We start from the raw sequence: 14,868 nt of genomic DNA on the forward strand, positions 1-14,868 counted from the left end.
CGTTCAGAGCGGTTGGACGAAAAGAGAAGAGAAAAAAAAATACTGCATCATTATTTCAACGAACTGTGTCATTTTGTAACGGCCGGAGATTCCCACCAATCACGTGACCCCCGTCGTGTGGTGACGTCAGCGGCTCGCAACAACCCAGTTGTCCAGCAGCTCTGAGCACACGGAGGAGGAGGAGGGAGACTTTATGTCGGCGGCAGCCTCTCTCTAAATACATATTACAGGTAAGGCTGTTACAGCTTGTTGGGAAGATGTTAATCGTGCGTGTGTGTGTGCATTTTGCTTGGTATAGATATTTTTTTTTACTATAGTCAATGAATTGAGATGTAGCTGGTTGCGCGGCCAACGAGCTCCGCTTGGCTAGCAACGGCCAACGGCCAACGGCAGCACCTGTGTCTCAGTCAACTGTCACGTCTCGTTATAAAATAAAATAAATAAAAGGGATGAATGGGCGAAAACCATAGAAAACAGACGGAGTTCACGCGTCTGCTCACATCCAGACACTGTGAAGCACAAAGGAAAGTAGTCGAGCTGTGAAAGGAGCTGACAGCTCAGCACTGTGTGGACTGGGGGGTGCGGCGTGATGGTCCCCGTCCCAAAAAGAAAAAAGAGAAAAAAAAAAACAGAAAACAAATAGCCCACAGAGGGGGATCCATCATGGCGACTAGCTAGCTGCTGTGGATATATATACATTTATAATTTAAATGTGAGCCCTGTTTACCGCCGCTTTATCCAAATGCTGCTGTAATGTCGGCCTTGGTTTGCTCGGGACTTTGTGGGGTGATATTTTGTGAGTTTGGTTTGATGTAACGGATCATCGCAGTGTCGCATTTATCTGCGCTGCTGCTGCTGCTGCTGAGGCCCAGAGAGCGATAGATATAAACGCTGTGGTGAGGCCTAGCTGGAGGTGCGCCCGCTGCAGGTACAGCCCTGAAAAAGACTTATTATAGTGCATTCATGCTTCTGTTTTGGTGTCCTATCGCCTGTTATAACCGTGAAATAACCTATAATCTTATTAAAATAATACATATATGATCAAAACGCGTGATGCTTTCTCAGTGGGAGGTCTATTTAAGCGGGGGGGATGCTGTTGGAAATATCAGAAGTGTGTATTTTGGTGGTGTAAGTTAGTAGGTTGGTTTCACTTCTACTTTCATGTTCTTAACTTGGTGATGTAGGTGAAACCCTTTATCATGGTCTTGTCCCATGAAATTGATCAAGATAGCTCGAACTTGTATCTGATTGATTCACTTCTTTAATTGCAACTAGATTGAAGATAAATTAGATTATTGATTAATAACTGCCTCATCCTGCACATAGCATTTTATTTTTATTTATTTTATTTTACAATTAATTATAGCTTTAACCTTGTTCGTGTCTGTATTAGAATAGATATTTGCTGCTTCTCTGTTTGAACACTGAAACATTTTATCGACCCAATCATTTGAAACTAATCAGAAGAAAAGTGATCATTAGTTGAATCTACATTGTTTTTATTTTGTCAGCTTGTGGATAAAATAAACAGGAAACACGTGTTTTTGTCATACTAGACAGATAGATGTAAGTGGACGTAAAAGACATATAAACATACAGTGTTGCCCTGAAGCAGTACTGCTCATTGCTTGCAATATGGCATCACATTGGCCTAAAGCTCTGGTGTAGTGACACCTACCATGACACAAATGGTCAAGTTGTTGTCGACTCAGACTTAAAATCATTGCATCACCAAACCATATCAGCCATATTGATTTGATCAGAAAATCAGAAATTTTCTGTAGTACCAAAACTAGTTTATTGTCAGCCAACAACACAGGAAATCATTACACTTTAATCATAGTATAATAACAATGTAAATGCTAGTTGTATTACCAGAACCCCTTTTTCTATGTTTGTGTTGTTGCTATCACAGCATGAGGGCATCTCCATGAATAATCCACACACACACACACACACACACACACACACACACACACACACACACACACACACACACACACACACACACACACACACACACACACACACAGTCTTCATTAGCCAAAAACTGCCCCTTGCTATTTATAGTCTAGATTCCCGTACCTCCTTCTTTAGCACTCCTATAAAAGTTTATATTCACTGGTCAACAGTCAGTACGTTTACATTACACTTGAAAAAACGAATTATTGTCTTAATCCAACTATAACTGGACAACTGAAGTTCATGTAAACGCGTTAGTCCAACTAATATTGGAGTTCTCCAACTCTGATTAAGACAGCCAGATAATGCGATTGGAAATCAATTTTCTTCAGCATGTATACGCCTTAATCGGACTGAAACTGGACAATGCATGTGCACATGCTCAACCCCAGCCAAGTAAAGGGGAAAAAACGGTGTCATCGCTGATTCAGTGGATTTCACGACTAGGGAGAGGATTTTATGAAAAAAAAGAGAGAGAGAGAGAGAGAGAGAGAGAGAAAGGAAGCCTGTGGACCGTCATTTGTATCCTTTTCTCAGCCCGAACCTGGCCCAGACCAGCGGGTCTGTTTGGGGACTGTAGTTGAGAATTTATTATCTTATTAAGTTGTTTATATTCAGTTTTTTACTCGGTGACAAAAAAGTCAACAGGACAGGGGGCCGTATTAACCGACGCATATTGCCGCCTGAGGAGGAAGACACCGTCAGTTATTCGACAATGACAAAAGTCAGATTAGACGCCAAAATTAATTTTGAGCATAGCTGGATTAAGCTGTGCATGTAAACGTATTGAGTGTTATTGGTGTAAATTGGGCTGGAGTAAAGCTGAGCAGGATGTTCATAAATTCATATATTCTCCCCTGACAGATGGAGCAAAGTGATTCACTTTATCGTATCTCTTTACATCGACATGATTACCTATACATTTAGTGGTTGCAGTTTATCGATTTGTTGAGTGTGGGCTTTTGAATGAACAATCGTTTGTTAATCTTGAAAGTAATAGCAAAACCATTGTAAGCAAATTTTATGTCACCATCTGGCTGTGAAATAGACCTGATGATCAAAGTCCAGAACTCCCACATCTTGACCGCCACCATGGAAATAACTGCCTCATCCTGCAGAAAGCATCCGTGTGCTGATTACGTTTTAATGTTGATGGAATATTGGAGCGGGGTCGGGGCGACAGTTGACGACGCTTTGGATAAGTCTGTTTAGCTGACACCAGTGCTGTTTGGGAAGATTTGGATTTTCAAGGATCAGTAGGCTTGTACTATCCAGACAAGAGCAATAAAGCCAAGCTGTCTTGCCAACACCATCTCTTGGTATTTGCCAACTGCTTACACAGTATAAGGAGTGATTAGTCTATTATTCCATCTCTGAGCTAGTGATCAAGAAGGTGAGGAGGAGAAAACTTATTTAATTTTGTTCTTTTAATGAGGGACTAAAGCTGGTGTAAGCACTACTCCTGTTCTGTCACTGAGAGAAATAACATTTGTAACATACACGGTAAAAAAAAAAGTAGAAGAATATGCAAATATATAAATATAAAAACGATGTAAGACAAACATATAGTTATGTACCAAAATGTTTCAGTAAATATATACAGTTTTCAAAAGCGGGGGGAGGGGGGGGGGGGGATACGAGTGCTCGTGGTGGATACAAAGGTGACTCCAGGTATTGCGGGGTGCTCTTGAAGTTAAAAATATTTGTAGAGATATATATAGTTATTTACAAGAATATAATAACATTATATACAGTATTGGTAGTTGTAAGGCATAGGAAAGAATTGCACAGATGGGGGGTGTATGTCGACTCACTATACTAACTTACACAAATTGCACCCGTCTGTCACAACGTTAGGTGTCTGCAGGTTTGACAAAGCCAGAGCTGCCACTCATGCGCCGTGTCACGGTGACAAATATCTTTTCCAGACTGCTGCATTAGCTGGCAGCCGCGCTGACAGCAACAACATAGTGTGGGATCTAATGTCTGCCAGGTGGTGCGAGTGAAAACTTCACAAAAGCACTGAAGATGTTATCGAAGCTGGCAACAAGCATGCAAAACATCTGGCCCAACAGAGTCGTCCACGTCATTGTGAAACAGCATTTTATTTTCGATATCACTTAGTGAAGTCCTGCTCGATGTTGTTTTTTTCTGTAGAAAAAGTTGTATCTTCAAAACAAGTGGGGATTTTCTATTTCATCTGCCATTAAAGATCAACATTTCTCACTTTTGTTTTTGCCAGACATACAGTACTGTAACCCGCCTCCTCTCTATAGGCCCCACAGCTTTGTGTGGCTGTTCCCTGTTTTGTCGCTGTGTTTCCTGGTGTTGCTCAGGCATGCAAGTAGCATGTTGTATATGGGTTTTTGGAGGTATTGTTCTTGCCTAATTGTGTTAACGTGGCTCTCTGGCGAGCCCACTGAATCCCTCCCTTTAACCTAATTCCCCCAGCGATAGCTATCAGCACAAGCCGGGGATAGTGGCACTGTCTTTATCCTCAGCGTCGGGGCGTCTCTCCTAGGGGTGTGTATTGGCAAGGACTTCACGATACGATACGTATCACGATACTTGGGTCACGATACGATATATTGCGATATATTGCGATATCCAAATTGTGCGATATATTGCGATATTACATAGTTCGCTGAAAAACTAAGAATGTATTATGCATTTTAAAAATTCGAGTTGTAGGCCTATATTTACATTAAATGATAGTAGTAATTCATCACCAAATGAAAACTTTGTTAACATCTGTGTTTTCTAATAAGACAAACTTCTCAGTCTGTTTACCTCACTTCAATCTTTTGTATTGATGCAAAATGGGCAAATATATGCATCTGACAAATTGTTTGTATTTCATACTAGTTCAAATTAATTAAATACAAACATGTAGATTGCTGCACTCCTACAAGTAAAAATAAAATTAAATATGTAGTTTTACATTTAAATAAAAATGTTAAATTGAAAATGAAATAACCTTATTATCTGAGACTGACATAACCTGCTGTATATTTACACTCCTGCGCTTCCACGTCCTGTCTGGCAATAAAGGCTGCAGTCACACAGACTGCAGTCACACACAGACACTGGCAGTGAGAGACACTCGTCCGTCACACAAACACAACAAACAGCTGTGGATTTCCACGTGTGCTGAGCAGTGAGCGGAACCTACCGCGGCATCTCGCACCACAACAACACCAGCTCCCGTTAGCTTAGCGGCTAGCGGAGCCTGTCGGCTCTACAGTCTATGGTCAGCTCATGTAGCATTAGCTCCTCCAGCTGGGCTGCAGCCTCGCGGTGCTCCGGTTCTACCTGGTTTCCGTGACAACGTGAACACAGCGGCTCCTCCGCTACGCTGAGAAGCTGTGAACAGTCTGCAGTAATCCGTGTTGTTGACGAGGGAGCGGACGCTTGGTGGCATGAGTGCAGGCGCTGTTAGCGTGTGTGGATTAGCATGTAGCTCGGCACAGACGCAGCCTGGCTTGCCCCGTTTAGGTGATCTGACAAGCCGCCTGAGGTGATGCCTCGGCGGGGTTGCACCAGGTGCAGCCCCGGTCTCTCCTGGTCCTCCACGGCGTAGAAAGCCGAGCTCATCCAGCACACTGCACTGGGGTTTGCTTTGCTACGGACGAGTATCAGTCGGTGTCGGTCGCACTGTGGCACATTCTACACTTTATAAAACATGTGCATTATGTTTGATTTAAACAATGATGGGGCTTTCCTGATCTCTTCCTCTGATGCCTCCAACAACGCCATCTACTGGGCTGAACAAGCAACTACAACTTTAGTACCAAAAAAAATAAATTTCACCTTTTTTTTTCATCTCAATTTATATAATAAAATATCGATACTTGGCGTCCTTGTATCGATACAGTATCGCCGTTCAAAATATCGCGATATTGTGCCGTATCGATATTTTCTTACACCCCTAGTCTCTCCTAAGAGGATTTGAAATCTCCCATGTAATGCTTGTAAAGCTGCACAAAGAGTGCCTCAAACTGACTCCTCACTAAAAAAAAAAATTTGTGGTTGTTGAATTGACCGCATCCACATGTCCTCTCTCACATGTCTGTCTTTTTTTCTCTACCGTGTGTCTTTATGTAAAGCTTTTTCTTTTTTTTAACAGTTTCATTCTGACATGATCAAATCAACAGTTTAGTCAAGTTCTCGCAACTAAATGTGTTGGTGTCTCAAAACACACCAGGAAGTGTGTTGTCAGACTAGAGAAGCCGTCTGTACTGACCCGACCGCTGGACTGAATTGAACCGTGGTCGTTTGATTTCATGCATACTTCTGACATTAGTGTCCCATCCTGTTGACTGGAAACACAAACAAAAGGCTATAAACACTGAATTTAAAATGAGCAACCTGAAATGTAAAATTCACAATATTAGTTATTGAAGAAGTTTTTGTTTTAAAGAGTTTGCACATAACAGGGGAGCACAGTAGAGCTGAAATGACTAATCAGCAGAAAAATAACCTGCTACTATTCTTATAATTGTTTTATTTATTTCTCATAAGCAAAATCTCAGATATATAATGAGCTTACAACAACTTCTCAAATGTCAGAATTAGTTTCTTTTCTCTGTCTCTCTGTCTTTTTTCAATCATAAACTGAGTGTAGCTGCAATGAGCTCATCTTCATTGTAGGGTTATGGTTAGGACATGGACAAACAGCGAATTCATGCTGACCCAGAGCAGTTTATTGTTTCCTACATGTTACATGTGATGTCAGCCCACCCAGTCCTAACACGGATGATTAATTCTTTCAAGGCTGGAGCTCCATCCTAAACGCTTTACATGGACATTGGACATTGGACATGGGGTGGATCACATGCTTTGACTGTGTTTCACATGATTAGTTCAGGGGGCTGGGCTACTCAGTTTCACCTCTTGACAGACATCATGTCTGACCTAACCTATAGTTATTGAGTAGTGTTGACTGAGAGTGTTAACTGTCTGTTCAGCTGAAGAGAATCATTTCCTTTTAGATAAACCAATAATGGCCACAGTGCAAAGGTTGACTGACAGATTGTTGGATTTGTCAAGTAATTCAGTAAAAGAGTGCGCTGTATACCCGCCCTGCTCCATTGTTATCCAGAAATCTGTGAGGGATTTGGCTCCTCAGATAATGATTGTAATCTGTTATGATCTTAATGGAGACTGTCAGTACGGAGCAGAGCCAGCACTCGCCATGTTTGTCTGCAGTCCGTCACTACTACACTGTCCTAGTGATGGATAGACAGGGATCATGAGCAATGCATGCTGAAATCTGGATGTGTTTGCCAGGGAGAACTGGAGCAGTGTTGCGTAACGCTCACTGTTAATTCAGTGTGGCCTGGAAACAGGCAAAGAGAAGGATGGAGTGAGTGCGAGCATGTAAACATGGTTTGTTTTCTGAGCGGCCCGTGTTTTATGAACGAAACATTATGAAGCCTTAGAGTGTGTTTTGCTTGTATCTAGTAGTAGAAAAAGAATAGCACAGACCTATGCAGCACTATAAAGCCACTCCGATGCTCACACACACACACACTATCTCTTCATCTGAAGTCAGCAATTAGAGAAATGGCTTTTGGCTTCCGTCCTGCTCAGCAAAAGTCTTCCTCTGGGAAATGGAGGCCTTTGTTTGAAACCTAAACGGCACTTTTGAACCCAGTAAACAACCTTGTAAATCTGAGGCAGAGGAATTCGTGTCTTCATGTGTGAAGCTCCTGTGTCTTGCATGTTGCTGCCTCATTAGCATCATAGATATAAATGCAATGTAAATCACACAGGGACCTGTTGACCAGGGCTCTGCAGGGGCCTGGTGGTGGGGGGAGGCGGGAGGGGGGATGGACACTCACTGCAGTAAATGGCCAGTATGTCAGGTCTCCTCCTGAAGCAAAGCAGATTAATAATACATTCGGTTACCAAGGCACCACCTGCGTCCATGGTAACACTGTCGGCACCATCAGTGTGTTTGCCCTCTCCTCGTTTCTCTCGCGCCATCCGACTCGGCTTCGTGTTTCCTGCTAGCTAAGTCCGTGCAGCCATACGGTGTGTGGGACTGACAGTTTTATGTCGGTGTGAACGTAGGCTGCGATTTCTTGTGTAGGTTTCCTCCGAGTCCGACATCAGGCTAATTCACAAGGATCCACAGTTATTATTACTGCACTATGTCTCCTGGAGGCCTGGAGCTGAGCCTTTTATATTGGGAGAGTTTCATAACGATAAGATCATTTCTAAAGAAAAAAGAGACACATGTGATTTAAGTGTGGAAACAACTCACTTTATAACCATTGTTTTAGGTTTTCTTAGTGAAAAAAATAAAATCAGCTGAGCCGGCCTGTGTGGCCCTGCCTGATGTTGTTGATATTGGTGACAGACGTGCTGCTGCTGTGTTGGGAAGCAGTGGCACTTGTGCACTTGAGTATCAAATCCATGTTATTCCTAGATTTTAAACCCATGTTGTGTTGAAAGATATTTAAAGACATTACAGCTATACCATTATATCATCTTTCTTTAATTGAAGCCATGGTATGGATCATTTCTTCCTCTCCATCATGACTCCTCGATGCAAGTTTCTAGTAGCATAGACACAGTTTGACCATATTGTTTTGTTCAATGTGACACCAAAAAGCAAGGATACTCAAAAACAAACAAAACATATCTTCAAAAAGATATACAAAAGATTCATTATTAGACTTTAACTTATGGTTCCTGTTTTGATATTAGCTTCTTTGTTCTTCTTTCTACAACACAAATGTTCCATTTGAGGTTGCAATGAGGTTGTTTGTAATTAGATCAGAATAGGAATTTCTCTTTCACATGTGCAGGCTCAGGGCTATACTCAGCTTTGTGATGTTGATCAATACAGCTGTTTCTCAGTCTTTCACTCAATCAACACATTACATTATTTAACAGTCAATTACTTCACAATAATCAACCAAATTGACGGTCGATATCAGACGCACTCAAAACTCAGAACGGTTTGTTCATTTATTTCTGTTCTCACAATTTTTGACGTGAATACTTGTGGTGGCACCTTGTTTTCTAGACTGCCCATTTTGGGGTGTTTCTTTGAATTAAACATGTAGCCTATTTTGTCAGAATCAAGAAGAGCATAAAATTACGATATAGCTTGAATTTAACTTGTCAAACTGAAAGGCAACGTGATGTAGCACTACTTCATCTCTCTGTCTTCTCTTCCTGCTGCATTATTTGATTGCCTGTCACCTTTTTAATCAAGCAGATGTAGTGTTTGTGTCTTGTGCCAGTTTGGCTTGAATGTTGTACTGTCATTGCTTTGGCCCTGCTTCTTTCTTAGACTTTCGAAACTCAATAAATACATTGAAGTTGTATGTATACGAATACAGATCCCACTTCCTTTTAAACATGTGGATGTTGCATTAATATAAAAAATACTATTTATAATTCTGGTTCTCTTCCTTTCACAGGTTTTTTCTTGCACCAGAGTGAGACTTCCCTCACACCATGTCCCAGGATAAGAGTGGATACCCTGGTATGGGTGAGACCAACCCACTCCATAACAACGTTTATGGGCCCCCTCAGCCAGGATTCGGCGTGCCCCCTCCCAACTACAGCCAGGCCCCTGGGGGACCGTACCCACCTGCAGCTGGCTATGGGCAGCCGGGCTTCCCTCCAGCAGGCCAAGGTTTCGCCCCTGGTCCGTACCCTCAGATGCCTTACCCTCAGATGCCCTATCCACAGGGGGCCTATGCTCCGGGGCCTTACCAGCAGGGAGCCCCACAGCCAGGCTTTCCCGGAGACCCCATAGGTCAGTATTTAAACTAAAGGTTTAGGCAGTTAAAGAGTAAACTTTGATCTTTTTAAGTCACCATAGACACCTGAATGTGTCACATAAGTGAAAAAGTGTGAATTGGCCAAATAGTGGGGCTTGTGTGTCCTTGTGCCTTATTTTCATTAACTAGTTGGAGAAAAATCCAATGCGCTCAGCTAAAGTCGCGTTCATTCATTACTTTTCCAAAGCTTTCTCCTCTCCGCTCCCGTCTCAGTTGAGCCGTCTCAGTTTTCCATCTGAAAGTGGGCGGCTGGCTGGAAAAATTCTCTGTAAATGGATTTAGACATTGAAGATATGTGAAAGCTGGAGGAACTATGCTGGCACAAATTCATCCAAACAAACAAGAATCAACATTGCTGACTCCACTTTACATCAACGTTAACACAGATGAATAGGGCAATCAATGCGATGGTCAATACGACAGGACACACAGAGTGCATCAGACACACATCTATTTGTCAATCCTAGTTTTTTGCCAGTTGATTGTTTTTAACATCGAATTCCTTGCTGTTGTTATGTTTTCAGCGCCAGCCGGCAGTCCTGGCTACCATGGTGATGTGCCCCCATCTTACTACGATAATGAGGAGTTCACCAACTCTGGCTTTGAAGATAAGAGCATCCGACAAGCCTTTATCAGAAAAGTAGGTCCACTACTGTGCCCAATAAATTAAATAGCTTCTAATAAAGAAGCATATCTGGTTTGAAGTTATGACTAACAAGAAAACAAAATTCTTCATTTCTAAAAATCACCTTGTTTTTCTTTCCCGTCAGGTGTTCTTGGTTCTCACAGTGCAGTTGCTGGTCACTTTTTCATTCGTCGCCGTCTTCACCTTTGTTGATGATGCCAAGAACTTTGTGCGACGCAATCCGTGGACATACTACGTGTCCTACGCAGTCTTCTTCGTCTCACTAATCGTCCTCAGTTGCTGTGGAGACTTCCGTCGCAAGCACCCCTGGAACTTGGTCGCACTGGTAAAGTACCTGTTGTAAAAGTTTGTTTACGTGATAAATAAAGGGAGTCATCACTTGTGGCACGTACACACATTTAGTCTGCGAGGGTCAATGTACAATGATAAGGGAGTGATGCCTCCCAGAATCAAGTTAGTTCTTAACCTGTATTCCCACTACATTAAGTTGTTAATCAGCAGCTGTGACGCTATACAAGTGAGAAAAGAGTCTTTTCCCCATGTTGCACAACAGTCAGTGACATTTCTAATGCACTATGCATACATTCATATTATATTATCCTTCATATTTTAATGATATTAATGTTGATATTGCAAGTGTGTAATGACTAATTTGGCTGTTTGTGCTTACTGTGTCTTGCAGTCCATCCTGACCCTGAGCCTCTCCTACATGGTGGGAATGATCGCCAGCTTCTACGACACAGAGACCGTCATCATGGCTGTGGGCATCACTGCAGTGGTCTGCTTCACTGTTGTCCTCTTCTCACTACAGGTCAGTACACACACACACACAAACAAACCCCTCTGGTCGTACGTTATTTGAGTTGTAAGGGCGATGCTCAACCTTGTCAATCACACACACTGTCCACAGGCTCTGTTCAGATGTGTGTCAGCTGATCTGATCACAAGTTCAGTTCGAAGTGTGAACACACCCAAGCGTATCTTTATCTTGCGTATCTAACTCTTGCTGCTTGTTAATGGTGTCAAACATTAAATATTCAAACCTCAAGTTTTAAGCGTCATGAATAATCAAGGCTGCATTTGAATATTGCTGTTAGTCATGTAAAGTGGAGTGTTTAATCACAGGTGTTTTTCTCTTGTTTTGTTTTTTCTACCACAGAGCAAATATGACTTCACCTCCTGTCGGGGCGTGCTGTTCGTTTGCCTGATCGTGCTGTTGCTCTTCTCCATCCTCTGCATCTTCATCCGCCACAGGATCCTGCACATCGTCTACGCCTCACTGGGGGCTCTGCTCTTCACCTGCGTAAGTTTCACATTCATAGTGTCAACCTGAAATATTGGTAAATGTGTTTTAGCACCACCGTAGTGACCATTTAGTCGTCATTACTTGAGCGAGGGCAGATGAGTTCCTTAAACTTGTAACCTATGAGCTGATCCTCCGGTCTCCAGTAACTTGATATTTGTGTGGTAATGGCATCCAGTCGTCTGGATACAGTTAGTAGACAGTCATCATTGGCATAATGATAGTTTTCCACCTTCTAGTGAAGTTTATTCTGCTCATAAGGGATAATTACATCTGCAGAATGTTAGAGGAGGAAAGCAGAAACTGAACTAGAAAAGGATTCATGCTTAGCAAGAGGAAAGTGGCACACAAACTTTGTTATTAAATTCTGCATTTATGATCATGCATTGTGAGAGCCAAACTCAGCCAAAAACATCTGTTAAATCAATGTCAACAAGAAGAACTCAGACCTTAGATGTTAAAATTATAAAAAATCTAAAAATCTAATTTCAGTTTGTGAATATGTCCCTAATCTTTCTGGATCCTCTTTGGCCTTAAACAGTTTTTGTATAAAAACCTCTGAGATTTTTATGAGGGCAATGTTTCTAACAACTTAGACATTTAAAACATGACAAAACAACCCAGTAAAAGGTTTGAAACAACTGGTCAAGTCTCTGAAAATACAGTATCTGTTATACACATTATGTGTGTGTCTTATCTTTAACTATAGCTGTCAGATATGCCAGAGATGTAGTGGAGTAGAAATTAAAAAAAACAGTGTAAAATTAAAATAATCAAAGTACAAATAGAGGGTATGCATGTACGTCACGTTCCCCTGGGACACACCCCTTTCATTCGGCCTGTGTGGCAAAACAAACCTCCCTCAGTGTGGCGAAGGATAGCAGTGGACACAGCGAAACCAGGTAAAACATGTAATATCAAAACAAACTGAGGTCAGAAGGACTCGACAATGATCTGTACCACCTCCCCAAAAACCATCTGGTCCACGGACTCTGACATGTTGCCAGAAATCACTGAATCATTTCAAAACTAATTTATTCAATCAGCCATTAGATTTAAACAGAAACCAAAACTAACCACTGGTCTCTGCCTCCTCCTGTAGTATCTACATATATATAGTCACATTGTTTACGTTGTAATTGTAAACATATCTTTCAAATGACTTATGCCGTTCTTGTTCTTCTCTGCAGTTTTTGGCTGTGGACACTCAGCTTCTCCTGGGTAACAAGAAGCTGGCCCTGAGTCCAGAAGAGTACATTTTCGCTGCCCTCAACCTCTACACTGACATCATCAACATCTTCCTCTACATCCTGGCTATTGTGGGCCGCTCCCGCGAATGAGGCTGCACCTAAAAGAGAACAGCAGGGAGCCAGAGACGACCTCCCCCTATTGTGAAATGTTGCTAACATTCCCTTGATCGCTCACTCCTTTTACTTTTCCCATGCTTTTACTCTTTACATCCTCTCAAACCATATGCAAAGTGTTTTTTTAACAGGTAGAAGGCTGTGGAGGAGTTAGAGCCGGTCATAATATTCAGCTGAGAGGGACACTTTATCGAATACAGTTGTTGCCATTATTGACAGAATGCGATGATCTGTCTTTTCCTCATTTCGACTGCTCTGCTTGCTCTAACTGTCCTCTGCTTCTACTCACACAGACGCTACATTATGTCGACGTTACCCACCTCCCAATTTCCACTTTGGCACGACACATACTGTGTGCATGGCACATACAAACGTGTGATCCTGTGAGTGCTTGGCGCTCTGCCTCGCCTTGCTGCAGAGATTAATCAGGAAAAGAGCGGTGAGGAAGCTATCTGTGGCACTTAATAATGATGCAAACCAGCTTTGCCTGAAGCGAAGAAGTTAGTGCGAGGAATTTTCCCCTCTGTCTGTTTCCCCAAATGTATCGCTCCCTTTTCAAACTTCTGGTTAAAGTAAATCTGCATGGCAACATTGGAAACACAACTAAAGATGTGTTACAATTCTCTAGAACTACCAGGGGTATACCTCTAGCTTGCTTGTCACAGCTGTAAATAGTTCAATGTATCCATGTATATGATGCCAATCTCCCGCTGCCACCGATGGGCATTCTGGGTTGATTCATATGAATGTGCTGCCTTGTGGGAAAAACGTGCTCTGATAACAGAACTCTGCTGACCCGGTACAGTAATTAAAATCTTTCAGTGGCGTAAGGATGAAGATCAGCGTTGGATGTGTATAACAAATATGATGAACATAAATTAATATTTATGAACTATATATTCTTATGTGATATCTTTTCAAAAGGAAGAAAATTTTTGTTCTGAAATTATTTGTATGATCCCAAAGCAAAGACGTTTCCTTACCTTCTTTGGTTTTATTTTATTTTTTCCGTCTTTTATCGTCTTCATTGATCTCCTTTTGTGTGGTCATCAACGTGAAGTGGCATTTTAGGGCTGTATTTATTTTTTCTTGTTACAACTAATGTGAAAATGAAAATGAAGTATTGGCATTTCTGACCTTTTTTTAACCAAGTGCTCCAGATTTCAGAACTTCATCTAATCTGAAGACTAAGCTAATATGAAGTAGATGGAAATCAAACTTGAAGGACGATGTACTCCTAACCTCAGTTTATTAACCTTGACGTGAATGCAGGGTTGCTTGGAAGTTGTGAAAAGCTGGTGTTGAGGAAAATAAACTCAGACTCAAATTTACAAAGACGTATTTGGGGAACCATAAAATGCTGGAGGCATGAAGTAAAAAGTCAAACAGGAAGTAGGATTCGATACACACTGGAAGCCAAAACATTACTACACACAATCACACAACTTGAAATACATATTTAACGTGAACATTTTTTAATTCTGTAACTCCTGTTTTGATTTTTCACCTTTTTGCATGATTCGTTCTCCCATTTGCATGTGCTGATGCACACTGTATAGGTACTCCTGTGCTGGAGAGACACAGTGTTGTTTGACAGCCCTGTTAGACTTTTTTTTTTTTAACTCTTGTGTTTGTATCTAACTAATGTGTATGTGTATATAGAACTCCTTAGTGGTTTGACGTGTATAGATGAAGTAAGTTTTGGGCTTTGTAGGTCTGTTTGCATTGTATATTTGCATTAAATTAAAGTGGAACCACACTCCTCTACACTGCTGTTGGCTTTTCATTAAA

At 41.6% G+C, this 14,868-nt stretch overlaps 1 protein-coding gene across 1 annotated transcript; it reads left to right on the top strand.

Moving 5' to 3' along the window:
* The first annotated feature begins 12 nt into the window (after nucleotides 1–12).
* On the top strand, nucleotides 13–14,868 carry grinaa (glutamate receptor, ionotropic, N-methyl D-aspartate-associated protein 1a (glutamate binding)). The gene is made up of 7 exons (XM_083982241.1): nucleotides 13–230; nucleotides 9,399–9,739; nucleotides 10,289–10,404; nucleotides 10,535–10,735; nucleotides 11,093–11,221; nucleotides 11,570–11,713; nucleotides 12,904–14,868. The coding sequence occupies exons 2-7, from the start codon at nucleotides 9,436–9,438 to the stop codon at nucleotides 13,051–13,053; spliced, it is 1,044 nt and encodes a 347-aa protein (XP_083838367.1). The 5' UTR covers nucleotides 13–230; nucleotides 9,399–9,435; the 3' UTR covers nucleotides 13,054–14,868.

The sequence above is a fragment of the Trachurus trachurus genome (assembly GCF_905171665.1).
Source record: "Trachurus trachurus genome assembly, chromosome: 11".
Lineage (NCBI taxonomy): Eukaryota > Metazoa > Chordata > Actinopteri > Carangiformes > Carangidae > Trachurus > Trachurus trachurus.